Here is a 25,479-nt window from a genome sequence, read left to right as displayed (position 1 = left end):
GGGACATCACAATCCACCCCCTTCAGGGCCTAGCGTCCTCGCTGACACTCTTTCCTTCCTTCAATCGATGTGGGCCGCCCCCCAAATCCACCCCCCTTTAGGGCCAGCGTCCTTACTGGCACACCACCTCGTGTCTACCCCCCTTCGGGAAACAACGAGAAAGCTAGCACATAGTCCGGTGTTTGGCTCTGATACCATTTGTAACGATCTAGATCCCACTGCTAGCCGATATTGCCCTATTTGGGCTTTCCCTTTTGGGCTTCCCCTCAAGGCTTTAAAACGTGTCTGGTAGGGGAAGGTTTCCACACTCTTATAAATGGTGATTTGTTCTCCTCCCCAACCAATGTGGGACATCACATGTTACGTAAATTGGTTCTAGCTAAGACTACCAGTAGTTTAGATAAGGCACAGCAAATGACTCCTAATTGAAATAAGCTATGACTCTCCAATAAGGACAACACAACAATCCAACTCTTAAGACAAAGTCTATGGTCAGAAGGCGGCAGAAGATCGTCCGAAAACAAATAGTTAAGACCCCAATTTAGGAAAAACGTCTGAAGAACAAGATAGAAAGAAAGATAAGATAACGTAAACATTAAAAAAAATATGATATTAAAATTTTTATTTTTGTGTCCAATAATCAATCATTTAATTTATTTAATTTATTGATCTAATCAAAAGTTTAAGAAATAAATCCAATTTTTAAGTTTGAAATATATTAAATATATTTTTTGTAAAGTTAAGAGAAAGACATAAAATTAGAATTTAAGAAATAAATTTTAATTTAATCATTAATTATAAAAAAAAAAAAAAAAAAAAAAAAAAAAAAAAAAAAAANTTTGCTTTTGGGTTGTGCGGTAGCTGATGTGGATGTTTCCATTTGGCAATCCGACACATGTGCATAATTAAAATCCTTCTTTTTAAGACAGCAAAGAAAGAGTCCTATGGCCAACAAAAGAGGCTGAGTGGACAAATTACATGATGCACACGTGCCATGCTTATGGGACCCTCTCATATGTGTTCGGCCCGAGGTATGGGCTAGCTACGTTCATCACGTACTCCTACTTCAGCTAAGTGATTATGGCTAACATATTCTTCCAACTTGAACCACAATAGTAAATGGCTCGATCCTTCTGTCAAGCTAGAGACCTCACCTTGAGTAAGTGCATTGACTTATCATTTTAATGTCTTCACTTGTCCAAGTGATAGCTGGAACAATCATGGCTGATGTTTCGAATTCCTTTTTTATTTTTCTTGGATTTAATATATACTTTCGTCCCTAATTAAAAAAAAATAATAATAACAACAATAGCTTAGGTGTGAATGATTAGGATTTATATAGTGCGTATTACCAACAAATTTGTAGCCCTAATTAGACTTAGGCTTAACATTCCCGACTCCAAAATTAATCATATGAACCTAACCCTATGAATCTAATATCATAATTGTAGCCTTAATTAGAGTTAGACATATTGTCCCTCTGGTAGGGTAATCCCATTATTACGGAAGAGAAACTCTTTTTAAAAATTTAAAATGTGTGACAGTATTTCTTGATGTTTTTGTTAATCATGATCATATTGCACGTATGGAAGAAGAAACATGATTGCTCTTGTCTCTTCTTTTAGAATATAATCATATCATGCCGAAACTTTATTATTATTATTTTTCACTTTATGAATTTGGCTATTGATAATTGTTTTGTCCTCGTTTGGTTTAGGGCCTACACATTTATGATCACTAATTGTTTTCTTTTTTAAATAGGAATGTGAATTTGAAGACAGCTAAAAATTAAAAACTCTTTTATTTTCGTCGTGGATAAGAATTATTTTGTTGTCTTGAGATTATAATGATGAACCATTATTTTTTATTTTTATTTATCATATTTTTATAATTTTATAATAAGATGATTAAATTTTGATCTTATGAAAAAAAAGTATAAATGTCTTAACTACTTAATATAATTAATTATATTGGCTGTCTTAATTTATTTAAAAAGATTTTGGGCCAGATTTTCCAAGTTCGGAGTGTAAGAAACTAGATCAGATGGGCATGAACACAAAAAGGAGATTTTGGGCCAGATTTTTGGCCCATTTCCAATTCTCTCAATATTTACCCAGAAATTCCATTTGGGTATTTTCCAAACACAATTTTACAAATTGGGTCGCCGGCATCTGAGGCGGATGAAGTGGGTCGGATAATTCTGGGTTGATTTGGTTTGACACTTTGAAGAACAAGAGGAAGAACACGTTGAACAAGCACAAGAAACTGAGGAAGCAGCTTTGACGACAGATTTGGATGGTTTACTCGGGTGAGATTTTAAAGTTTTTGAGGGATTATGCTATTGAATTGATCTTTATGGTTTGCCTTATGTTATAATTGGAACTAAGAATGATCATTCTCCTCTTTCATGGGAACTATGGTGGAACCATTGTTCGTTCTGACTAGTAATGGCACTGCACTGAGTTTTGCAGTTTATTCATTTCCAGACTAGTTTTCTTGGGTGATATCGATATCTTTTATTACATATGGATACAATCTGTTTATGCATTTCAACCTTTGTTCTTAAGAAGGATAATAAGGTTTAAATAAGGTTCCCTCGCCCAACAAATTCATTCTCAAAGGCATAGTCCTACTCGTGCCATCTCCACTCCTGAATCTGTCTTTAACCCCTTTGCAACTGATTACCCTTCTGAAGATTCTTGGATATTTCTCCATTAATCAAGCTAAAATTTGATTCTTGTTCTAGTTCATAGTTCAAAGTTTCTATAGTATTTGGTAATAAAGGAACAAAGGGGTTTAACTATTTTGTTGTGTTGTCAACTTAAACACAGATCAATTGATTATTCTCGATCAAGGGGTCAAAATTTTCAATCCTTCACTTACCATGTTCTTGAACTCAAAAAATTTCATGTTTGAAGAATTTTTGCCGGTGTTTTTTTATAGCCTGGTTTTGTACACTTTCTCTTAATTCAACGGTTTCCTATAAAATAGAAAAACCTGTTATGAAGTTCATTTCATGTTTGAAGAACTTAGATTGAGAGTTATGTCCTCAAGTTAATGTCCAGAATGTTTCACCTTCTAAATTAGAGGACAATCAGTGGCTTTGGATGAATAAAATGTGTTTAGAGTTCTTATGAAGCTGTCGATGTATACATAGTTATTGATCCAGTGGTTTCTCTGGTTCACGGTTCGAGAAATGGTACAGTTTTCAAGACTTCCAGATTTTGTACCTATGTAATCGCCCAAGTCCACCACTAGTAGATATTGTCTTCTTTGGCTTTTCCTTCTGAGCTTCTCTTCAAGGTTTTAAAACGAATCTATTAAAGGAGAGGTTTCCACACTCTTAGAAGGAATGCTTCCCCTCTCCAATCGATGTATTTTCTCACAATCCACCTCCCTTGGGGTCAGCGTCCTTGCTGGCACACCACTGGCACACCGCTCGATGATTGACTCTGATACCATTTGTAATCGCTTAAGCCCACCACTAGCTGATATTGTCTATTTGGGCTTTCCCTTCAAGGTTTTAAAACGCGTCTATTTGGGAGAGGTTTCCACACTCTTATAAGGAATGCTTCCCCTCTCCGACCTATGTGGGATTCATAGACTAAGTTTCTGATTTTTGGAGTGAGAGTACATTTGCGTGGAATTTCACTTGCACTTAATCCCCTTACGACAGAGATTGAGGAGCTGATCAATTTCCTTATTTTGAAAAATCAAAACTCAGAAATCCAGTGATCATTAGCTCATTTTATTGTTCTTAACTTTGATAATGGGGACCAACCTGTGTTTCTAGAATTTCATATTGGCAGTATATCTGGCGTTACTGAAATGACATCATCTTTGACCAAGCATGTCTTTTATCTAGCCCTTTACCCCTTGTATTCCATGAGGGTATCTTCATGGACAGAACAAGCCCTATCTTTCAATGTACAAATAAAAGGTTCTCAGCTCTCCATTTCCGATTTTTTTCTTAACGATTCGGCCTCAATGTGTTCTAAGGAGGTGCGAGCAGTAAGCCGAGGAATAGTAAAGCTTTTCAAGACCACAAAAGCAACAAGATCTACCACAATAAAAAAATTTAAAATAACAGAACTTTTGTTGAACTGAAGGCCTTTATCCACTTTCCATTCTACATTCTTATTACACTGCAAGCAGGAAATATCTTATTAGATTATTTATCAGTAAATGGTTCTGTTTAAATGGATGCTTCATTATTTTCTTGCTTCTAATTCTTGTCCTTCTATTTGGTCTCTTATGGCTTGGCTGATATAATTATATGTTGAACTTTTGATGTGGGGTCCTGGCTGCCTGGCATATCACATCTATCATTGGGAGATCCATGTGATTAGCTTGACTAAAGAAATTGTTGGCCAATGAAATCTGCTATTAAATCTTTTGTTGGCCTTTTCTTGTTGGCTACTTTTTTTCTTCTTTTTATGATTGTGAATTGTGATTAACATGGTTCAAAGTATCGCGATATTGATGATGAACACGGTTATACGATCATAGTTAGTGATAATCATAGTCGTGTGTCTTACACGAGAGTAATGATAAAAGAGGGCTGAATGCACCTTATGTATTCCATCTAGTAATGATAAGAGGCCAGAATGTTGTTTCTTTAGGAAAGAACAGAGAACTCCTTCATTTTCCTCCTTCCTAATTGAGAATAGGAGTTCATTTTCCTCCTTCTTTAGGAAAGAGTTACTCAATCCAAAAGAACAAGCTAGCTTAGAAGGAACCAATTGAAATCTCGGTTGGTTCAAAACTGTTAACTTGAGCATAGGTTAACTTGTTAAGATCATATATATCGACCAAGAGCTGACTACACATGCTTATGAACTCAAAATATATAGCTAAGAAATCAAGGCTTTTATTAACGGAAATCCCATGGAAAGAACCTAGGAAAGTGACCAAAAAAGGGACTCTATTGGTTAGGATAAGAAAGGAGGATAATTACAAAACCTTTTATGATGAAAATATGGGTTGAACCATTATTGGATATAAGTCTTCTTAATCTCTTGCTTTTGGATTTAAGTGTTTGGTTCTTAAACCTCCTATAATGGATTTACATCAAGGATCAACATTCACCGCCATTTCAGTGTAGAAAATAAGATACCTATGAGAACAGTTTGATGTATGTTTGTGGCTCCTTTTTCTACTTTTTTGCTAAATTTTCTTTTCACATGTTCGATGTTGATGTTGATACTAAAAATACATAAAAATGTAGATAGTATGACACCACCCCCACCGCTAGCAGATATTGTCCTCTTTGGGCTTTTCCTCCCCCTCAAGAACCCACCGCTAGTAGATATTGTCCTCTTTGGGCTTTTCCTCCCCCTCAAGACTTTAAAACATCTTTGCTATGGAAAGGTTTCCACGCTCTTACAAAGGGTCTTTTGTTCTCTTTCCCACCAATGTGACATCACAATTATTTTGCCATTCAGATGGGTAAAGTAGCATAATTATTAGTTTAATGTTTTAATTGATGGGCGTGACAAAATTAAAAATTTTAAAAATAAAAGCAATGATAAGAGACCTCCAAAAGGAATAATAATGATAATAATAAAAGGATTAGATAGGAAAATTGATAGATAAATATAGGGTTCTAAGCTGAAGCATACAAGGATCTCTTACAACCAACAATGGCCACCTTCAAGTTCAGCTCTCTCTCTCTCTAAGAATGCCATGATTGACACACTATATAATTTCAGTGAAGATGAGAAAGAAGTAAACCATTTTCTTCTTTTGTATTGTCCACGCCACGCCTCTCAGGTCCACTGGCCACGCTCTCTTCTCTGACCCACCATCATCACAGACGCCATTAAACCTCTCTCTCTCTCTCTTCCATTTATGTGCCTGTTACCCACCGCTACAATCTCTCTGTTCTTCTCTTTTTTCCTCACCGAATGTTTGTAAACCAATCCCAACTCTCGAATTTTCTGGAATGTCGATTTCTTACTGATAATTTTGCGCCGTTAGACCAAAGGGTTTTGTTGAATTTCTTGCTCGTTCTTCTTTTGGGTTTTTAATTTGGGGTTTCTTCAAATGATGGGTTGTTGGTTCGCTTAATCGGGGTTAGATTCGTTCACAGTGGCGGACCGAGAAGATGGGTGGTGTTACTTCGTCCATGGCGGCGAAACTCGCTTTTTTCCCACCGAATCCGCCTTCGTACAAACTTGTTACCGATGAATATACCGGTCTTTTGCTTCTAAGCCCTTTTCCTCATCGTGAAAATGTTGAGATTCTTAAGCTGCCCACTCGTCGTGGTACTGAGATTGTTGCTGTCTTCATTCGCTACCCTATGGCCACCTCGACGTTGCTTTACTCTCATGGAAACGCCGCTGATCTGGGCCAGATGTACGAGCTTTTCATTGAATTGAGCATTCACCTTCGTGTTAACATCATGGGGTATTGCTCTGTTCTCTTCTGAGTTTCGGTGCTTTCCTTTGTTTTTGCGGTCAACTTCTGCATATGGATCGTCTGAATTTACCAGATTTCATTAGGAATTCGGGACTTAACTGTGATTGTGTCTGATAGCAGCTTCATGAATGCCAATTATAGTCAGTCTAGGTTTAATTCAGTTCTTACATCATCATCCAAACTATTAGTGGTAGAATTTAAGTCTTGAATGAATTTGGCGCTGGAAATCTTATCTGACCCATAGACGGATGATTCTTCGATTGAATAAGGACCGTGCTAGCTAGAGAATCTGAGCTGATATTATCATCAGAACTCATAGAATATTGAGAGTTAATGAATCCTTATTAGCATCAAGCTTTCTATATCTGGATTGCTCGATGATAAATCTCATTTCATCAATGATTCTCCTTCTTCCCCTGAATTGGTTTGCAAGGTCTGTGATCGTTCCCCTGTCAAAATCGAGACTTACGCTGCACTTTAATTGCTCGTCCATGAAATGGTTGATTACTATAGAAAAAAGTTGTAGCATTCTAATAAGGAAATGGTTGTGCAGGTATGACTATTCAGGGTATGGCCAATCAACTGGAAAGGTGTGTTTGTCATAAGCGATTTAGATTGAATTGAAATTGCTTGTGATGTTCGTATCGATCCTAATCCAAGATTCAACGTCTGTTCTACATTGCAGCCAAGTGAGCAGAATACATATGCAGATATTGAAGCTGTATACAAGTGTCTTGAAGAAAGTTATGGTACTAAGCAGGAAGATATCATCCTGTATGGCCAATCAGTTGGAAGTGGCCCCACTTTGGATCTTGCAGCTCGGCTGCCTCTTTTAAGAGCTGTAATTCTTCATAGTCCTATACTTTCTGGTTTAAGAGTCATGTATCCAGTGAAGCGTTCGTACTGGTTCGACATTTATAAGGTAAAATAACCCTTTTTGTTTCTATTGTGATAGATTTATTTTCTTTATATGCATCATTCACATGCTGTATTTGTTGTTTTCTTTCTGTGCAGAATATTGACAAAATTCCTTTGGTTGATTGTCCTGTTCTTATCATCCACGTAAGAATTCCCTGTTGCATATTTTTCAATTGTCGTCTTACCATGATAAACTAATGTGCATGTACAGATTGAAATCGCTGTTCATAAATCCATGACTTTTAAAGAAACCGAACCATTCTATGCCCGTTTATACAAGGCAAATCAGAGGAAGGAAGTTTTGAAAAATAGAATTGTCTAATCATGTGGTTGATTGCTTGAATGGTTGCTCACTTGAGAACTATAGTCTTAATTGGTCATATGGGTCTCTTTTACCAGGGAACTTCAGATGATGTGGTTGATTGCTCACATGGTAAGCAACTCTGGGAATTATGCAAAGAAAAGTATGAACCACTGTGGATTAAAGGAGGAAACCACTGTGATCTGGAGCTCTATCCGGAGTATATTAAGCACCTGAAGAAGTTCATATCAACGGTGGAGAAATCCCCATCCCAGAGATACAGTTCCAGGAAGAGCACAGACCAGTTAGAGAAACCTCGAAGGAGTGTTGACTTTTTCGAAGTTTCGAGGAAGAGCACAGATAGGCGAGAGAAACCAAGGCAGAGCACCGATAGGCATGAAAAAAAGAAGAGCCAGTATGGTACTACAGATAAATTAGAGAAAACGAGAATGTCAGTTGACCATAAAGAAAGGTCACGCAAGAGCGTCGATTGTCACGAGAAGTCTAGAAAAAGTGTTGATCATCAGTTTGAACGAGCAAGAAAGAGTGTCGAACGACTTGACAGAATACACACCGGATAATTGTTGTTGGGTATAGCAAAATTGTTTCTAAGGAACAGGAGTGGGATTGTAAGAATTTCACAGATCTTTTTTTTTTATGTTCTATGTATTAACTTATGGTCCTTTTGATGTGTAGTTTACCTTCTGAAAGTTTGAATTAACTATCATGAAATGAGAAAAGGACATGGTGTCCTGTTTGTTCTTGTTTCCATTACCAATCTCCATACCCTCTCAGTATCAATGCAAATATTGAATGGAAACTAATCAATGTTATTGGAGAATTTTTTAGAATCTAAGCTGCCTCAGGAAACACATCTCAATCTCTCAAATTCTGTGCCTGCTGTAACCAACCTGCCATGCGTTTTACTTCTAAAGATCAAGCAAAGTTCAGTCAGATATTGACCGAATACTCAAATTTCTTCAATGTACAAAAACGATGCAACTACCTTCATGAACACACTACATCTGAAATAGGCGAGAGCCAGTCTTGTTAAAACTACTGAGCTTGGCCATTAATAACAGAGAAGTTGGGTCTGCGCTCACTATATTCGACGATGGCTGATGGTGAAAGATGACCGATACAGATCTCGTGGACTGATGCAAACAATGGAAACAGCTCGAGCCACCCACGGTGACTTAAAACCTCGTACATCTCCTTTGCTGTGGAGACACCCTTCAAAATGTAAAATGAGCTGTTAGGAGAAACTACAACAACTTTACTTGATAATGTAACTAGAATGTTTATACATGCCTGCATCACTGGTTTTTAGGATGAACACAATCTAATATTTGTTTATCAGGGAATTGGTGAATATTTAAGCAAGAAACAAGCATCTTGCTTCCCCAAGAACGAAGCTCAACTAGTTCAACTCTCTATCCTTGACTAAGATGTCAGATATTCAAATTCTCTCGCTCCACAAACAAAGACATTAACTATTCAACCTCATCCAACCCGAGGTTCAAATCCCCTACACCACATGTTGAATTCAAAACTAAAAGGAAAAGAAGGGTAACGATTCATTTACGAAAGCTACGAGTTAATCATGTCATTGGGAAATAGAAACCTGCAATTTTTGGCCCTGCAGCATCTCTGCCTCAAGTTCATCAAAAGACCTACATGGGAGAAGGTAAAATCATATACAGCAACAATGTTACGTAGCATCCATATAAAAAATCCATGTTTCAGGGTAGCAATATGAACCTCTTCCCTCCATGCTTTGCAAAAGCTGCTGCTACCTTCCTGTTTCTTCCTCCCACTGCCAAATATAAATTGGTTCGACTGAGACAGTGAAAGAAAGTAAAGGAAGAAGCACAAAAGAATGAAGAATTTATCCTTACAGCACGTTGTAATCAGATCAGCAACTCCACAACTCTCAAAGAAAGTACTGTCCTTAACAGATGAAAACAGAAGCTTGGAGATCATCCTCATCTCTCTCAGACCGATTCTCATTATCGCAGCCTACCGAATCAAAATGAAAATAGTCTGAGATAAAGAAGACATGTAATCTACCTTTTGAATGTTGAGAACTAAGTTTTGTACCTTTGTGTTATTTCCCATCTCCAAACCATCAACAAAACCTGTCATGTCAAATTGTTTAAAGACTGTTCTTCATCAAAAGCAGAAAAAAAGAAGCGAATTGATAAAGGTTTATGAGTAACCTGCTGCTAATGCCACAACGTTTTTAAGGGTTCCACACATTTCAACTCCTTCAACGTCTTGGACCTTTCAATATTTCACAATTAGAAAGGTAATAAGAAGCCCTTTCACCAGTCAATTTGAAATAGCTATGATTAATGCAAGAAATCAATCACAACGACTAAAACAGTGTAACAGCCCAAGCCCAAGCCCACCGCTAGAAGATATTGTCCTCTTTAAACTTTTCCTTTCGGGGTTTCCCTTAAGGTTTTTAAAACGTGTCTACTAGGGAGAGATTTTCACACTCTTATAAGGAATGCTCCGTTCCCCTCTCTAACCGATGTGGGATCTCACAAATAGTTAAGATGCAAAATTTAGAGACGAAAAATACAAAATTCAAAAACTTAAGTAGGAGTTAAACCAAGTTTTACACATAATTTGTGAGTGATATATCAGTATTGAACAGAATCAAACTCTTCATAATTGGGATTGACAGAGATTGCTTAAATAATATACATGAGATCATGAACTGTACTCACAGGTGAAACAACAAAATAGGGAGTACTGAAAAGTTGAACCCATTTTTCAGCAATCTCCCGCATGTTCTCCCTGTATCCCACCGTTGCTTCACTAAACTTCTCTACAGCAATCTACATGAACAGTTCAACAATCTTGAAACAAAACGAAATAAAACATAACTGAACTTTAAAATCAAGCAAAATTAGGACAAAAGCTTCTAATGATTACTTGTTTATCAACCTGAAAACAGAGTCATGAACAGTTTTCATAATCTTAATACATATGAACATACATAACAAATTGTCATACAAGGCTTTAAATCTGTAAAAGTAACCTCGTTTGCTATGTTAGCGCCCATTAGAACACAACAATTGATACCCAATTCCTGGGAGATGAGGGAAGAAATCATGCATGGACCTTCCTTCTTCATCTCCATCCCCTTAATGAGGGAAATAGCTTCCACTTCTTTCATTATCTTTCCCACAAGTCTCTTGCATATCCCCTCCACAAATTGGTGGGGTGTCACAAACACCAACATATTAGCATCCTTCACTGATAATTCAACCCATTAGACTATGCTAAGTGAGAAAGATTTGAATGAGATCAACAAAAAAATCAGAAGAACTTGAATGGAATACCTGCATTTTCAAGGTCTGGATCTGCAATAACATTCTTGCCAAGCTTTATACCAGGGAGATACTTAACATTCTCCTGTTAATTAAGATTCAAGAATCACTAATATATAACGCTCTAAATTTCCTAACACGGAAATGGGTCGTAATTAATCGATAGAACATTACATTGTTGAGATTGATAACATCAGTTAACTTCTCACCAGTAGGCAAAGTTTCCTCAAACACCCACATTCGAACCTCATCTGAAATCCAATAAATTCAAGAAAACGGATATCAAAATGCAACGAAAATGGCGCAAATCGAAATCCAGTAGCATAACGAACAAATCCCATGTTTCAGAAGTTGAAGAAAATACCATGGAAGGAACTCAGCCTAGCCGCATTAGAGGCGATGAGTTTAGCCGCAACACTGCCCCAATTTCCACTTCCAACGATGGTAACTTTGGATTTTCGAGAAACCCCATCATCGGAGAAATGGGAATCGGGACGAACAGAGCCCCCATTGCTAGAACGCTGTGGAGCTTCGATCCCGGGAGCCATGGAAGAAATGGGAGGGAGAGAATGGAGAAAAGAGGAAAGAAAATGGGAGCGAGCGGTGGAGAGAAGTAGAAGGGAAGAGGAAGAAGAAATAGAATATAAAGAGAAATTGAGAGAGCGGAGAAGCCATACACGTTTCGTGAGAAACAAAGCGCATCCGTGCATTTTGTTAAATCTGGCGATCCAAACTAAGGTCTGCTATATTTCATGGAGTTCATATATTCATTGTTTTTACATATTGTTCTCGAATTTTCAGAAACGAAACGCATAATCATTGTATTAATCTCAAATGTCAGATAGTTGCAACATTTTTGGGTCTGAAAATGAGGAAAATCTAAAAATAGAAAGCTCCATGGAGATGGGTATTATCTGGATTCCCAGAGATACCCATAACCAAAATTAAATCTTTGGGCTCTTCCAAAAATGGCGTGATTACAAAATAATGATGGGTATTAGAAATGGGTTCAGAATAAAGCACAAACGTTGGTCAGTTATTCCAAGCTAACTTTTTTAGCACCTGGTTCATCGGTTCTTTCGAATTACTTTTACAAATATAATGCTTCAAATACTTATTTAATTATCTAAAAACTTTGATATTAAGAAATTGCAAATAAAATAAAATAAAATTTGAAGTTAGATAATTTAGGTAGGAAGGGGTTGTTTTTATTTTTATCTAAAAGGATGAAAGTGTGACAAAAATATATATATATATATATATTAAGCGGATGTTTAGTCCACCAACACGAAAATGGATGGTGGCCTAAAAACCAAGTATCTCACTCCCAATTTGGCTCACATACTGTGAAATTTCTTATAATAATGTGTAAACCTCTCCATAGTAACGCGTTTTAAGACCGTAAGGCTGATAGCAATACATAATGGGCCAAAGTGTAAACCTCTCCATAGTAACGCGTTTTAAGACCGTAAGGCTGATAGCAATACATAATGGGCCAAAGTGGATAATATCTACTACTAGCGGTGGACTTGGACGACCTCTACCCTACAAGTTCAACCGTGTTCACAATTGAAGTTTACACATTTATCGAATGATCTCATCATCTTCTCTTAGTATTTCAACATATTTAAAAAGTATAAATAGAATTATCTTTGACATCAATATTTTAGCCATGATATTAGCATAAAATCGAGATCTCGATTTGTCGATATTTCTATCGATATCCAATGAGGAACATCAGTGTTACCTGGCATTCTTTGGTAGTATTGGGTGCACAAGAACAGATATCTATCGTTGTCCTTGTGGGTCTTTTCAAACACCATACCCTTATTCCACTTGCCATTGCCATTGCCATTGCCACTAAGGATGAAAGACACAAGAGCAACAAGATTTAATGGGAGGGGACCTTAAAACTATGCTGTCTTCCAACTATCTTCATCTTATCCATACAATGGTTAAAATGAATAAGAGAATACTGTTTTCACACGGACATAGCTAACCAATTAATATGGTAATTTAGAAGTATTATACAATAAGGTTATCAATATGAAAAGGGTATTGGAACAGATGCAAGCAAAAAATGAGAATGTCTGTATCCGAATAAAATCATCGATCGTTCGTGTAATTGATCGAACTGCTTGTGACAATGAACTTACTCTATAGTTTATGGAATCCAAATTTTGGGCAAAAAAACCTGTCTCTTTTGGGCACAGCACCATTAAAATAGGAGCAGTGGCTGCTTTGTTCTCTGCAGAGGACATTACAATGTTCCATTTGTTCAGGGAGCTCTATCAAATGGTTGTGTATCATTATAACAAACATCCCAGACAGATTCCATGGCATCCCTTGCAGCAGCTTCCGAGCAATAAGGATTAGCAATCACTGATTTCATCACTCTTCTTCTCACACACTCCTTCACAAATTGAGAAAAGAATGTCAACAAATAGCGAACCGAAAGAGCCCAACAGAAATGCACCAAGAAGAAAAAGAATCCGAGCGAGAGTAGGGTAATAATATTGTTGACAAAAAGAAAATGAAATGCTGGTTTGTATCATATCACACATGCACAGGTTGTTCAATCATTAGTGCATCGCCTTCGATCATATCCTCACCGACATCTACATCGAGAAGAGTTTTGTTTTTTTCCTAGGACTGTGAGAAAAGTTACAATGGCCCCCAATTGCAGCCATACATTCAGGGTTGAACAAACCTAGATCTCTTAGAAATATTGGCCAGTAAGGAAAGAAAGAAACGAATGCAATCACATGACTTCAAGATTAGAGCCTTCCTAAAATGTTCTGTTAGTATTATGTTTCTTTCATGAAGAACTTTTACTCTCACTGTTCATATATAAGCTAGTTTAGCAAAGGGCTGAGGGAAAAGCAAATTCTTAAGCACAAAAAAATCCATTGCCAAGAGCGATTATCAGCGAAAAGTTACAAGAAAGAATGGTTAAATCAACTATATTCATGGCCAAGATCAGCTTCAAGTTGACATGAGCATACACAGAGATTTTAGATTCTATCATGAAAAAAGTTCTTTAATGTAACACAATAACATGGGACATGTTAAGTTGTTAATCATATAACTAATCTATCAGTAGAGAACACTAAAACTTTTCAACTGTCCTGTGGTTCATGTTCATTAGTCCTTGATCCGCTGAGAATATATTTATAATTACTCTAAGCACACTTCATGGATGTTTTTTCACCTTTTTAAGCAAGAGGCTATGAACAATGTCAGAAATTCAAAAATCTCAAACATGAAGGATGAAACTTATACTCATTTTTAGATGCCAACAAGAGAATTAAACTACAATTTTCTAGAAATCATACTTGCTCGTGTCCTCGTAATTTGACAAAACCTCGCAGTAGTTCTCGTTTATAGTGGCAATCACCACTTAGATGACCAGCTCGAATCTAAATTCCAAATACATGTGTTAGAAAATTACCAGAAGGAAACCAGAACAAAAGAAACTCAATCTGGGAAAAAACTGGCTATTTGCAGATTCATACCTCACTGCAAGCATGATGTGCACAATTAGCCCAATCCAAGTTTGCCGCACGACAATCATCAAAAGCATGAATAAGCTCATGAATTACAACTTGGTTAACCTCATCTTGAATGTTCATATGATTCCTACACACCATTATCTACAAGCAAGAAAGTAGACACAATAAAGAAATCAGTCTTCAACATTCTCATCCAGATCCAAATTCATCAACAAACCATAAGCAGAAACAAAGAGAGGAAAGTATAATGAGTATTACCCCTTCACCACGAACATAGCCACCACTGATCTGCTTATCGCAATGAACAGCCTTAATAAACTTATCCCCAATCCCACATCCAGATTTCTCCAAATGCTCCATCAAGAATTTCACCATCGGAGCTGAGAGACACAGAAGTACAATCATTTTGACCCATTTGAGTCGCAGAGAACGGTGAAGAAGGTGCGAGAAAAACAAAAGAGAGCTCTAATTTTCAAATTTTCAGCAAATAAACAAAAGTCGCAAAACCCTAAACCCTGCAATTTTATACGCGGGTTCCAAATTTTGAGGAGACGAGTAGAACAGGAAACAAATGATTTGTTGTTCATACTTCGGAGACTTCTTCGAATCATATCCTCGCATTCTTCCTTCGTCCGGCCGCCGTTGACGGCAGAATACAAGCGATTCGATCCAGGTTCCGGGGTGGATTCTTCCGCCATTCTTCTTAGTTTCAAGTGTCAACACGGCGTCGCTGCAGCACTATCTACAAGCGGGTTTCGGGGTTTTGTACGAACAACGGTTCGCATCATGGGTTTTTCACTGAACTCGAACCAGGAGAAACCGGGTTCAATTAAAGAAATCATAAAGCCACGATCAAAATCGATATGATCTAGAACTAAAAATTGATTTTTTTAAGATTAAACTATTTTCCCTCTCCCGCCATTGTAGGGAAGAGATCCCAACTGAAAATGGCGAAATCCGGCAAATCCGGCGAGCCTCTGAACCCAAAACTGAATCCTCCGCCGTTGGGCCCTGAAGTCCTTTAAATACTCTTCCCCTTCCCTCCTTCAAACTCATTCTCTGGTGTTGCAGTCTTTCTCCATATACCTTACAGAGGATTTCTGCGACCTTCAGAATCCTATTTAAATAAAACTTCCTCTCTTTTTCTCTTCGATTCTCCTCATCTCTTTACCGATTCAGCATTAATGGCCCGCCAATTGCTTCTCCTCGCTCTTCTCTTCGCCGCCGTCCTCGGCATTGCCTCTGCTGCCAAGGCCCCAGCCCCTGACGCCGACTCTGCCGCAGCCAAGACCCCGGCTGCTGCTCCATCCAACTCTTCCTCCGCTGCCGATGCACCCAAGGCCGATGCCGGAGCCCCCGAGGCCGATGCCGGAGCCCCCGAGGCCGATGCCGGAGCCCCAAAGGCCGATGCCGGAGCCCCAAAGGCAGAAGCCGGTGCTCCCGAGGCCGATGCTGGAGCTCCAAAGGCAGAAGCCGGAGCCCCCGAGGCAGAAGCCGGAGCCCCCGAGGCAGAAGCCGGAGCCCCCGAGGCCGATGCCGGAGCCCCCGAGGCCGATGCCGGAGCCCCCGAGGCCGATGCCGGAGCCCCAAAGGCCGATGCCGGAGCCCCAAAGGCAGAAGCCGGTGCTCCCGAGGCCGATGCTGGAGCTCCAAAGGCAGAAGCCGGAGCCCCCGAGGCAGAAGCCGGAGCCCCCGAGGCAGAAGCCGGAGCCCCCGAGGCCGATGCCGGAGCCCCCGAGGCCGATGCCGGAGCCCCCGAGGCCGATGCCGGAGCCCCCGAGGCCGAAGCCGGAGCCCCGAAGGCCGATGCCGGAGCCCCTAATGCTGATGCCCCTGCCGGCAGCCCTGCATCCGGGCCGGCCAGCGATGAGTCTACCTCCGCAGCCCCTGAATCCGATGCAGAGGCGTCATCTCCACCTTCCCCAAGCGGACCTGCGGAAGGACCAGGCAGCGAGGAGGAAGCTGCTGATGCACCGGCCCCTGATGCTTCTGCCAGTGGATCTTCGTTCCTGAAGATGTCTGCTACCACGGTTGCGACCATTGCTGGAGTCATTGTGTTCTAAATTCTTTTTAATGTAATGAGATGAGGTGGAATTAAGAGATTATTATTCTATTATTTATTATTATCTTATTTCTTCATTCATTTAAATCATTAAATAATTAATCTAAACATGAATATAGACAAAATAGTATTAAAAATATTGAAATTAATAACTAACCATTCACTTTTTTTCTTTATATAAAAATGATTTAGAAACTGAAAAAAAAAAAAAAAAGCAACAATTTTGTTATAAATATTTTTAGTCAAAAATATTTTCAATGGAACTTTTTGGGGAAGCATGATGGAAGTCCACGTTGGCTAATTTATGGAAGTCCCAAAAATATCATACCATTGTGGCGAGCCAAAGTTTAAGGTATGGCTCTGATAATTGATTGTACGAACAAAGAGTAAAAAATGACTAAGACTCCAAAGGAGCCGAGCCTCCATTAAGGAAATGCGTGCTTTGTTCGAGGGGAGGTGTTGGATGATAAAAGTCCCACATTGGGGTTTATAAACAAATGATGAAAGTCCCGGCTAAGCCATGAGCACTTATGCTCAAAGTGGACATACCATTTTGTCTAACAACATTTTGTCTAACAATCACAATTAATTTAATGAACGCCCATAAGTTAGATAGACCTAATTTGTGGTATATCGATTAGAAAGTCAACAAACTCCAAACACTACATTTAGAATTGAACCTACCTAAACCGTAATTCATTAGAAAAAGAAGAAAATTAATTATAATATAACGATAATAATTCAAACTATAATATAAGGATGGTACATTTTTTAAATATTGAAGCAAATTCAAATACAAAAATAAATTATTTTTAGAATATCTCATATTTGTGGACCATATTATACATATTTCTCCATTCTCCCATACGTTTTAAGCAAGTTGAGAGACTTTAAAACCCTAAAACAGTTGCAGAATGGGAGGTTTGGTGTGAATCTAAAGCCAAAAATTCTCGAGTTGATGGCTGAAAACCCGTCGAAAGTCACCCAAGGAAAGAAGGGTGGAGCTTAATTTGATCCAAAACCTTAATAATAACATAAAAATTTGACCTTTTTAAACTAGGGAGGGAGGGAGGGAGGGAGGAGAGAGAAGGACAGAAAGTCAAAAGAGTTTGACTTGAGAGGTTTGAAGAGATGATTGAAAACCTGAAATTACGATCATGTTTGTGGACCCCACTTGGGTGTAATCTATGGTACAATCACGCCTCTACTGACGGCTTTATATTTCTATATAATGCTACTCATCATCCCATTATGGCTAAACCCACCACTTCTTCTTCTTCTTCTTCTTCTTCTTCTTCTTCTTTAACCTTTTTCTTTGATTTGTTCTCCAATGGCGGCTTCCTTTTTCTTTTTGCTTCTTTTACCACTCTCTTTCTTCTTCACTGATTCCTCCTTGGCTGAAGTTCAAGATCCTCATCTTGTCGTTCAAGAAGTTCAAAGGTATACATGTTTTTGTTTTTCATTTGTTGTTTGTGGTTCAGTTTTGAGGAAGATTTCGACCCTTTTAACAAAATGTGGTTTCTTCTAACATGTTTTTAGTGTTTCAAATACAAAAGTTGTTTATATGTGAATCTTCATTTCTTACTCTTACTCGTTATTCACTCATTTAAACATTACAATCACCAAACTCCACAATAGTATGATACTATTCACTTTAAACATTTTAATAGTTTTACTTTTGATTTTTTCAAAAGCTCTCCAATCTTTATTTATAAACCTATGATCCTCTATTTATAAACCTATGATCCTCTGTAAGAACCCAAACCCATTGTTAGTAGATATGATCCGTTTTGACCCGTCACGTGTTGTCGTCAGACTCACGATTTTAAAACATGTTTGTTAGGAAGAGATTTCCACACCTTTATAAGAAATGTTTCGTTCCCCCTTTTTAACCAATGTGAAATCAGAGCTAAACACCGAGCGCTGTGCCAGCGAACACATCCTTATAAGAAATGTTTCGTTCTCCTTTCTAACCAATGTGGGATCAGAGCTAAACACTAAGCGGTGTGCCAGCCAGCACATCCTTATAAGAAATGTTTCGTTCCCCTTTCTAACCAATGTGGGATCAAAGCTAAACATCGAGCGGTGTGCCAGCGAGCAAATCCTTATAAGAAATGTTTCGTTTCCCTGTCTAACCAATGTGGGATCAGAGCTAAACACCGAGCGGTGTGCCAGCGAGGACGCTGGCTCCCCGAGGGGGTGAATTGTGAGATCCCACATCGGTTGGAGAGGAGAACGAAACATTTCTATAAGGGTAGGGAGACTCCCTAACAAACGTTTTAAAATTATAAGACTGACGGCGATACATATGCTAACAGTGAATGATAAGTATATTTCATACCTACAGCTTTAAGATATTGTCGTTTTTGGGTTTTCCCTTGGACTTTCCCAAGACTTTAATACCTGTGAAAGGTTTCCACACCCTTGCCGGTGTTTGTTCTCCTCTCCAACTAACGTGGGACACACAAGCACACTCATAAGGTTCTCATTAATAATGTGTCTTATTTATAAATGGACAGGAGCATCAATGAATCAAGAACAAGAAGAAACTTGGGATATTTGTCATGTAGAACAGGAAACCCAATAGACGACTGCTGGAGATGCGACCCCAATTGGGAAACCAACCGAAAGCGCTTAGCCGACTGCGCCATTGGGTTCGGCAAAAACGCCATCGGCGGCAGAAACGGCCGCTTCTACGTCGTCACAGACGCCGGCGACGACGACCCTCTCAACCCCAGACCAGGAACCCTCCGCCACGCCGTCATCCAAAACGAGCCCTTATGGATCATCTTCAAGCGTGACATGGTAATCCAACTCAGACAAGAACTGGTGATGAACTCGTTCAAGACCATCGACGGGCGTGGGGCCAGCGTGCATGTGGCAGGTGGGCCATGCATCACCATCCACTACGCCACAAACATCATAATCCACGGCATCCACATACATGACTGTAAGAGAGGGGGGAATGGTAACATACGGGACTCCCCACAGCACTCCGGGTGGTGGACTATATCGGACGGTGATGGAGTGTCGATCTTTGGTGGGAAGCATATTTGGGTTGACCATTGTTCCTTGTCTAATTGTAACGATGGGTTGATCGACGCGATTCATGGTTCGACGGCGATCACGATTTCGAATAATTACATGACTCATCATGATAAAGTGATGCTGTTGGGACATAGTGACTCTTACACTCAAGACAAGAATATGCAAGTTACTATTGCCTTCAACCATTTTGGTGAGGGCCTTGTTCAACGAATGCCGAGGTAAATCAAATTAATTTGCATTCTATTTGAGCTTTTCACACCCTTTTTAAAGAATGCTTCGTTCGTTTCCTCTCCAACCATAGTATCTTACAATCCACTCTCTTAGAGTCTCCTCACATACCATCCAGTGGCCGGCTTTGATACCATTCGTAACAGTCCAAACTCACTGTTAGAAGACATTGTCTTAAGCTATAAGCTTGAACGGCCACAAATGGTATCAGAGCTAGACACCGAGTCGTGTGAACGCTGGATCCCGAAGAGGGTTCACTGTTAGAAGACATTGTCCTAAGCTATAAGCTTGAACGGCCACAAATGGTATCAGAGCCAGACACCGAGTCGTGTGAACGCTGGATCCCGAAGAGGGTGAATGATTGGATCTCACATTTATTGTCCTCTTTGGGCTTTTCCTTTCAGGCTCCCCTCAAAGCTTTAAAACGGCCTGTTAGAGGTAGTTTGAAGGGTGGTTTGTTCTCCTCCCCCAACCAATGTGGGACATCACAATCTACCCCCTTCGGGGCCCAGCGTCCTCGCGGGCACTCTTTCCTTCCTATAATCGATGTGGGACCGCCCCCAAATCCACCCCCTTTGGGGCCAACGTCTTCACTGGCACACCGTCTCATGTCTACTCCTTTGGGGAAGAGCGAGAAGGTTGACACATCGTCTAGTGTCTGGCTCTGATACCATTTGTAACGACACAGGCCACAGCTAGCAAAATATTATCCTCTTTGGGCTTTCCCTTTCGGACTCCCCTTAATGCTTTAAAAGGCTCTGTTAGAGTAAGGTTTCTACATTCTTATAAATGTGGGACAACACAAAACCTCCTTCAGAGCCATAATTTTGCTAGGGCAAGGTTCCACATATAAGGTTCCACGTGTAAGGTTGCATAATTCAATTCAACTTTAAAAGCATCAAAATTTTGATGTGGGTATTTTTGTTTCCATCTAAAAATGGTGTCTTTGAATTGTGGGAATGATTTTGCAGATGCAGGCATGGGTATTTCCATGTGGTGAACAACGATTACACCCACTGGGAAATGTACGCAATTGGAGGGAGTGCTTCACCGACAATATACAGTCAAGGCAACAGATTTTTGGCGCCGGACGTCCGATACCGAAAGGAGGTGACAAAGCACGAGGACGCACCGGAGAGTGAGTGGCGTCACTGGAACTGGCGGTCAGAGGGCGACATGATGTTGAACGGCGCCTATTTTCGCCAGTCCGGCGCCGGCGCTGCGTCCAGCTACGCAAGAGCTTACAGTCTGAGCGCTAGACCCTCCTCCCTCGTTGGTTCTATCACGGTCACAGCCGGCGCCCTCAACTGCCGCAGAGGCTCCCGTTGCTAGTTAGTATTAACAGGAAAGGTCATATAACTGCAAGTACCGAAAATGAAGGAAGAAAGGGCCTTTGTTTATGAAGAGCAGTTGAATTATTATTAGTTTATGAAGATCTGAATTTTTGTGTTGGTTTAATTTCCATCCAACTTTTTGGTTTGCCAAAGCAGAGTATTTGGTTAAACTCGGATGTTTGTGATTGTGAAAGGTAATGGGAAAAGTATGAGGAATTATGTTTTTGAGTCACCAATCACGCTCACAAAAACGGAATGAGTACTATATATTTTACCCGTCAATCATGCTACTTTTGAGTCGAGCTACTTATTCCTTAACCTAGTTAATTTGGTCAAGCTCTATAACCAGCAACAAGAGTATGGGGCAACAAAAACGGTTGCCTCGTGGCCAACTCAGCTTTATACCCGTCAATCATTGTAACGGCTCAAGCTCACTGCTAGTAGATATTGTCCTTTTTGGGTTTTCCCTTTCGAGCTTCCCGTCAAGGTTTTAAAACGCGTATACTAGGTTCTCCTCCCCAACCAATGCGGGATATCACAATCCACTCCTTTCAGGGCCCAACGTCCTCGCTGACACTCGTTCCTTTCTCCAATCGATGTGAGACCCCTGCCAAATCCATCCCCTTCAGGACCCAACGTTCTTACTGGCACACCGCCTTGTGTCTACCTCATTTGGGGAACAGCCTCCTCGCTGGCACATCGCCCCGTGTCTGACTCTAATATCATTTGTAATGGCTTAAGCTCACTGCTAGCAGATATTGTCCTCTTTTTGCTTTCCCTTTCGAGCTTCCCGCCAAATCTTTAAAACGCGTCTGATAAGAAAAGGTTTTCACATTCTTGTAAAAGGTGTTTCGTTCTCCTCTCCAAATGATTCTACATATTTTTATAGGCTATCAACATGTGAAGGCGGAAATTTAAACTTCTAAACTTTTTTTTTTTTTTATGAACGTGATAATTTATAAATTCGTTGGTTTATATTTAAATTAACATGAACAACATTATTTCATTGTTAATTTGATGTATTGCACTCTTTGAGTAAATCGTATATACTTGTGCAACCTTACTAACGCATGATGCAAGAGTGAATAGACATGTGAATGAACCATTTCGTTAGAATACCATATTGGGAACAATATCGACGTAGGAGTGTGACTATGCGACAGGTGCATCTACGAGCCTGCAGCACCGTGGAAGGAAGGAAGAATGAAGAAAATGAAGGACTAGGTAGGAACGGTGGGAAGAACTAATAAGTCAATGGGTGTGTAAATTACTCGAAAATTATTCAATAACGGAGCGTTATGATATGATTATCTCCTTAAAATGGTCAAATATAAAATTTAAATTAGTGTGGGCCCGAGCAATTCTCCCAAAGTAGATACTGAAATAATTTGTCCATAGGGGAGGGAGTGAAAGCAACCATCCTGTGAATACTATTACTCCAAAGATCTACAAATATTTATCATGTATGAAGGAAATTACAAAAACACCCTCCTACATTCTATCCACAGGCACAAAGGGAAATCTGGATAACAATACAAAATCCACTAGGACACCCAATGGCGTGAGTCCACGTGTGAAGAGACCAAATGCATCACATCATGTTTTAATATCAGATGGCTGACTCATCTCCATTCAACCCATTTCCTTTTCGCTTTTTCCCCAAAGTGGGTCCGTCTCTTATTGCCTCCATGGCTTCGCTTTTTCTTCCCCCTTTTTTAAACCTATTTTGATTACCCAAAAGAGCTAAATTTGTTTGTCCATCAGTTTTTTGGACTCTGGAGGCTCAGAAATGTGCATCACCAACACAATCAACAACGAAAACACTCACGATTCTGTAATCCAACGCCCAATTCGTAAATCCAGAACCAAGACAAGACGACCCAAATTTCTCAGCCTTCGATCGGAGCTTATTTCGCCCAGAATTTCCCAAATTTCCCCGATGACACACGACCCATCAGCACCGCCGCCGCCGCCGCAGAAACAGCTTACTCTGTTTCCCCTGCATCCGGAGAATTTGGTGGAGGACAGAGAGGAGAACGTGGCGTTGATGTTCGAGAACGACGTCGTGAGCAGTTGCTGCAGCTTAGGGAGTTTCCTTCCGACTTACCACAACGACGTGTCGTCAGAGGAAGAGTCGCGTAATTTAGCAGAGGAGGCGGCGCTTGTACGGACGGCGATGAGGAGTCGGGAGAGGGAGACAGGGGCAGAGGAGAAGTGGGTTTGTTATTCGGAGGTAGTGGAGAAGAAGGAGGAGCCGTCATGGACGGCGGCGGCGGCGGAGGAGGAGGAGGTAGAGGAAGTGACGAGCACGGCGACAAAGAAGAAGAAGAAGAAGAAGAAGAAGGTGGAGATGAGGGGGAAACAGCTAAGGTTGAAGCTTGATTACGAGGGGATTTTGAACGCTTGGTCGGATAAAGCTCCGCTTTTTATCAATGGGGAATCGCCGCAGACTGTGCCGAATCTTCACGATGATGGGAGTGTTTGGGAGGAGAATCGGAGATCAAAAATGGGGAGCGAAGGAGGAGGGAATGTGTGGAAAGTGCCGGAGATTGGATGGAAAGTGGGTGGCAGAGAGGCAAGTGTCTTGAGATACAAAGAGAAAAGGCAGAGCAGGCTGTTCTCCAAGCGCATTCGGTATCAAGTTAGAAAACTCAATGCTGAGAAACGTCCAAGAATGAAGGTACTTTCAACTCATATCATACACTCATTATTGGCATCATTTTCCACTATTTAATCTATCTAATTCCAACCAAATATTACTTTCATTTCAATTCATTAAGTGTATATGTTTAATAAAATGATTAGATGTTTGAATTTATCGATCTATACTCGTTTATGTCAGTAGTTATATCGATTCATAAAGGATAGTTTAGTAGCTAGAATTTGGTGGTTTGTGGATTAATTTTGAAGTTTTTTATAGGTTAAAATTGATGCAATTCATTAGTTGGTTTCTAGCCATTTTCCAATTTAATTATTAAGAACGTGTATGAATAAACTAAGATCACGTCGGAATGGAGTAATCTCAAATATAGAATGACTAAAAAAACTTACAAAATTGACCATCAAGTTGCACATTCTTTTCGATGGCTTGGAATGACTACAATATGTTGGAATGACTCGTATTGATCTGTGGGGATAATCTTCCAAGTGGAAAGTATATAAAGCAACCATGACACACCGGAGATGTCATAGGTTAATGATTTTGAATTATGATCCAAATTCTGAACCTAAAAAGATATTAATTAATTCTTTTTTTATTTACTGATTTGTTTTTTATTTATTTATTTTATATATGGATTAGAAACTGATTCCTTTTATCCAAGTGTGAATTGACGTTCCTCTCCCTCCCTCTTGCAGGGTCGCTTTGTGAAAAGAAACTGAGAAGGTTTAGAGACATTATTTGGAGATAAGGGCATTCAGGGAAATGTTTTCTCTTTTATTTATTTTCCACAATTTCAATGTCTTTTTTTCCCCTCTTAAAGATCATGTTGCTTTAAGAAAATATAATTAATGTTAAATAAAAATGTTTATCAAGAAAAACTTTGCCTGCAAAAAAAAAAAAAAAAAAAATTATGAATTTTCAAGATTTTTATATTCTATGTCTGAATTATAAGGTCCAAAATTAATAACGATACCACTGATTACTCTATGGAGATACCGACCACCTCATTCCAAGAGTGGAGTGACTACTCCATCGAGCAATTTCAAAATTTTCTATACTTAGAAAAATGAATTTTAGATATTATGTTTCCATCCTTCATGATCACGCAGGTTAATTTTTTTTTTGGCCAGATCTCTTATGAAATATATTAAAAAAAAAAAATACCAAAATAATTTTTTTTAATGAAAAAATGAAAAATAAAAAACGAAGATGAAAATCATTGTTTCATAAATTGGATCGATTTTCAACCCATTTTACAAAAAATGGAATAATGATTAAAGAAAAAAAAAAGAAAGATATTAATTAATTATTGATCTGAATTTAAATTTTTATGAGAGCAATTTAGAAATAGGGAAAAGGCATTAAATAAAAATATCAGCGTTATTTTATGACAGCTGACAACTTTAACCCCCGCACGCGTGCACGTGTGGGTCACTGCAAATTACACTCACAACAAACAAAACTAAAAGCATTACTTATTTTTAATAATTAAATAAAAGAAAAGAACTTATTTTAAATTTACTTTTGTCTGCCTTTCCATACTTCCCTTTTGCTTAAGATTTAATTCTTTAAATTTTATATTAAGTTGTTGGGTTTAATATTATTATTAAAAACCAACCCTTTAAGCATATCAAACTATTAGCTACCCGTTAG

At 39.2% G+C, this 25,479-nt stretch overlaps 6 protein-coding genes across 8 annotated transcripts; 4 read left to right on the top strand and 2 right to left on the bottom strand.

The window, feature by feature from the left end:
- The first annotated feature begins 5,687 nt into the window (after window positions 1–5,687).
- LOC111797332 (protein ABHD17B-like) lies at window positions 5,688–8,417 on the top strand. The gene is made up of 5 exons (XM_023680314.1): window positions 5,688–6,408; window positions 6,974–7,010; window positions 7,106–7,342; window positions 7,435–7,482; window positions 7,738–8,417. The coding sequence occupies exons 1-5, from the start codon at window positions 6,107–6,109 to the stop codon at window positions 8,218–8,220; spliced, it is 1,107 nt and encodes a 368-aa protein (XP_023536082.1). The 5' UTR covers window positions 5,688–6,106; the 3' UTR covers window positions 8,221–8,417.
- Window positions 8,418–8,439: 22 nt separating this feature from the next.
- LOC111797319 (glycerol-3-phosphate dehydrogenase [NAD(+)]-like) lies at window positions 8,440–11,833 on the bottom strand. 3 transcript variants are annotated; one of them, XR_002815528.1, is made up of 12 exons: window positions 11,345–11,833; window positions 11,155–11,231; window positions 10,993–11,065; window positions 10,689–10,906; window positions 10,375–10,485; window positions 9,859–9,922; window positions 9,740–9,777; window positions 9,538–9,658; window positions 9,401–9,455; window positions 9,264–9,312; window positions 8,646–8,872; window positions 8,440–8,550 (listed from the first exon to the last, which is right to left on the bottom strand). XR_002815528.1 is itself a non-coding variant. In XM_023680301.1 (11 exons), exons 1-11 carry the CDS (start codon window positions 11,688–11,690, stop codon window positions 8,696–8,698), a joined length of 1,329 nt encoding a protein of 442 aa, XP_023536069.1. In that variant the 5' UTR covers window positions 11,691–11,831; the 3' UTR covers window positions 8,522–8,695. The 3 variants fall into 3 exon arrangements, 1 of the variants encoding a protein (XP_023536069.1); XR_002815527.1 differs by having other exon boundaries at window positions 8,449–8,568; window positions 11,345–11,832; XM_023680301.1 differs by having other exon boundaries at window positions 8,522–8,872; window positions 11,345–11,831.
- A 1,130-nt stretch (window positions 11,834–12,963) lies between these two features.
- On the bottom strand, window positions 12,964–15,321 carry LOC111789651 (mitochondrial inner membrane protease ATP23). The gene is made up of 5 exons (XM_023670291.1): window positions 15,082–15,321; window positions 14,751–14,872; window positions 14,496–14,633; window positions 14,316–14,399; window positions 12,964–13,393 (listed from the first exon to the last, which is right to left on the bottom strand). The coding sequence occupies exons 1-5, from the start codon at window positions 15,188–15,190 to the stop codon at window positions 13,259–13,261; spliced, it is 588 nt and encodes a 195-aa protein (XP_023526059.1). The 5' UTR covers window positions 15,191–15,321; the 3' UTR covers window positions 12,964–13,258.
- Window positions 15,322–15,676: 355 nt separating this feature from the next.
- Window positions 15,677–16,555, top strand: LOC111803578 (predicted GPI-anchored protein 58). Its single transcript, XM_023688097.1, has one exon. The coding sequence runs from the start codon at window positions 15,677–15,679 to the stop codon at window positions 16,553–16,555; it is 879 nt and encodes a 292-aa protein (XP_023543865.1).
- Window positions 16,556–17,878: 1,323 nt separating this feature from the next.
- On the top strand, window positions 17,879–21,396 carry LOC111789661 (pectate lyase-like). Its single transcript, XM_023670303.1, has 3 exons — window positions 17,879–17,994; window positions 19,074–19,820; window positions 20,802–21,396. Exons 1-3 carry the CDS (start codon window positions 17,885–17,887, stop codon window positions 21,160–21,162), a joined length of 1,218 nt encoding a protein of 405 aa, XP_023526071.1. The 5' UTR covers window positions 17,879–17,884; the 3' UTR covers window positions 21,163–21,396.
- Window positions 21,397–22,611: 1,215 nt separating this feature from the next.
- LOC111789671 (protein CHLOROPLAST IMPORT APPARATUS 2-like) lies at window positions 22,612–24,662 on the top strand. Its single transcript, XM_023670314.1, has 2 exons — window positions 22,612–23,844; window positions 24,522–24,662. Exons 1-2 carry the CDS (start codon window positions 22,954–22,956, stop codon window positions 24,543–24,545), a joined length of 915 nt encoding a protein of 304 aa, XP_023526082.1. The 5' UTR covers window positions 22,612–22,953; the 3' UTR covers window positions 24,546–24,662.
- The last annotated feature ends 817 nt before the right edge of the window (window positions 24,663–25,479 follow it).

The sequence above is a fragment of the Cucurbita pepo genome, chromosome LG01 (genome assembly GCF_002806865.2).
Source record: "Cucurbita pepo subsp. pepo cultivar mu-cu-16 chromosome LG01, ASM280686v2, whole genome shotgun sequence".
Classification (NCBI taxonomy): Eukaryota; Viridiplantae; Streptophyta; class Magnoliopsida; order Cucurbitales; family Cucurbitaceae; genus Cucurbita; species Cucurbita pepo.
The sequence above is the reverse complement of the archived record's forward strand: the minus strand, read 5'-3'. Positions and strand labels throughout refer to the sequence as shown.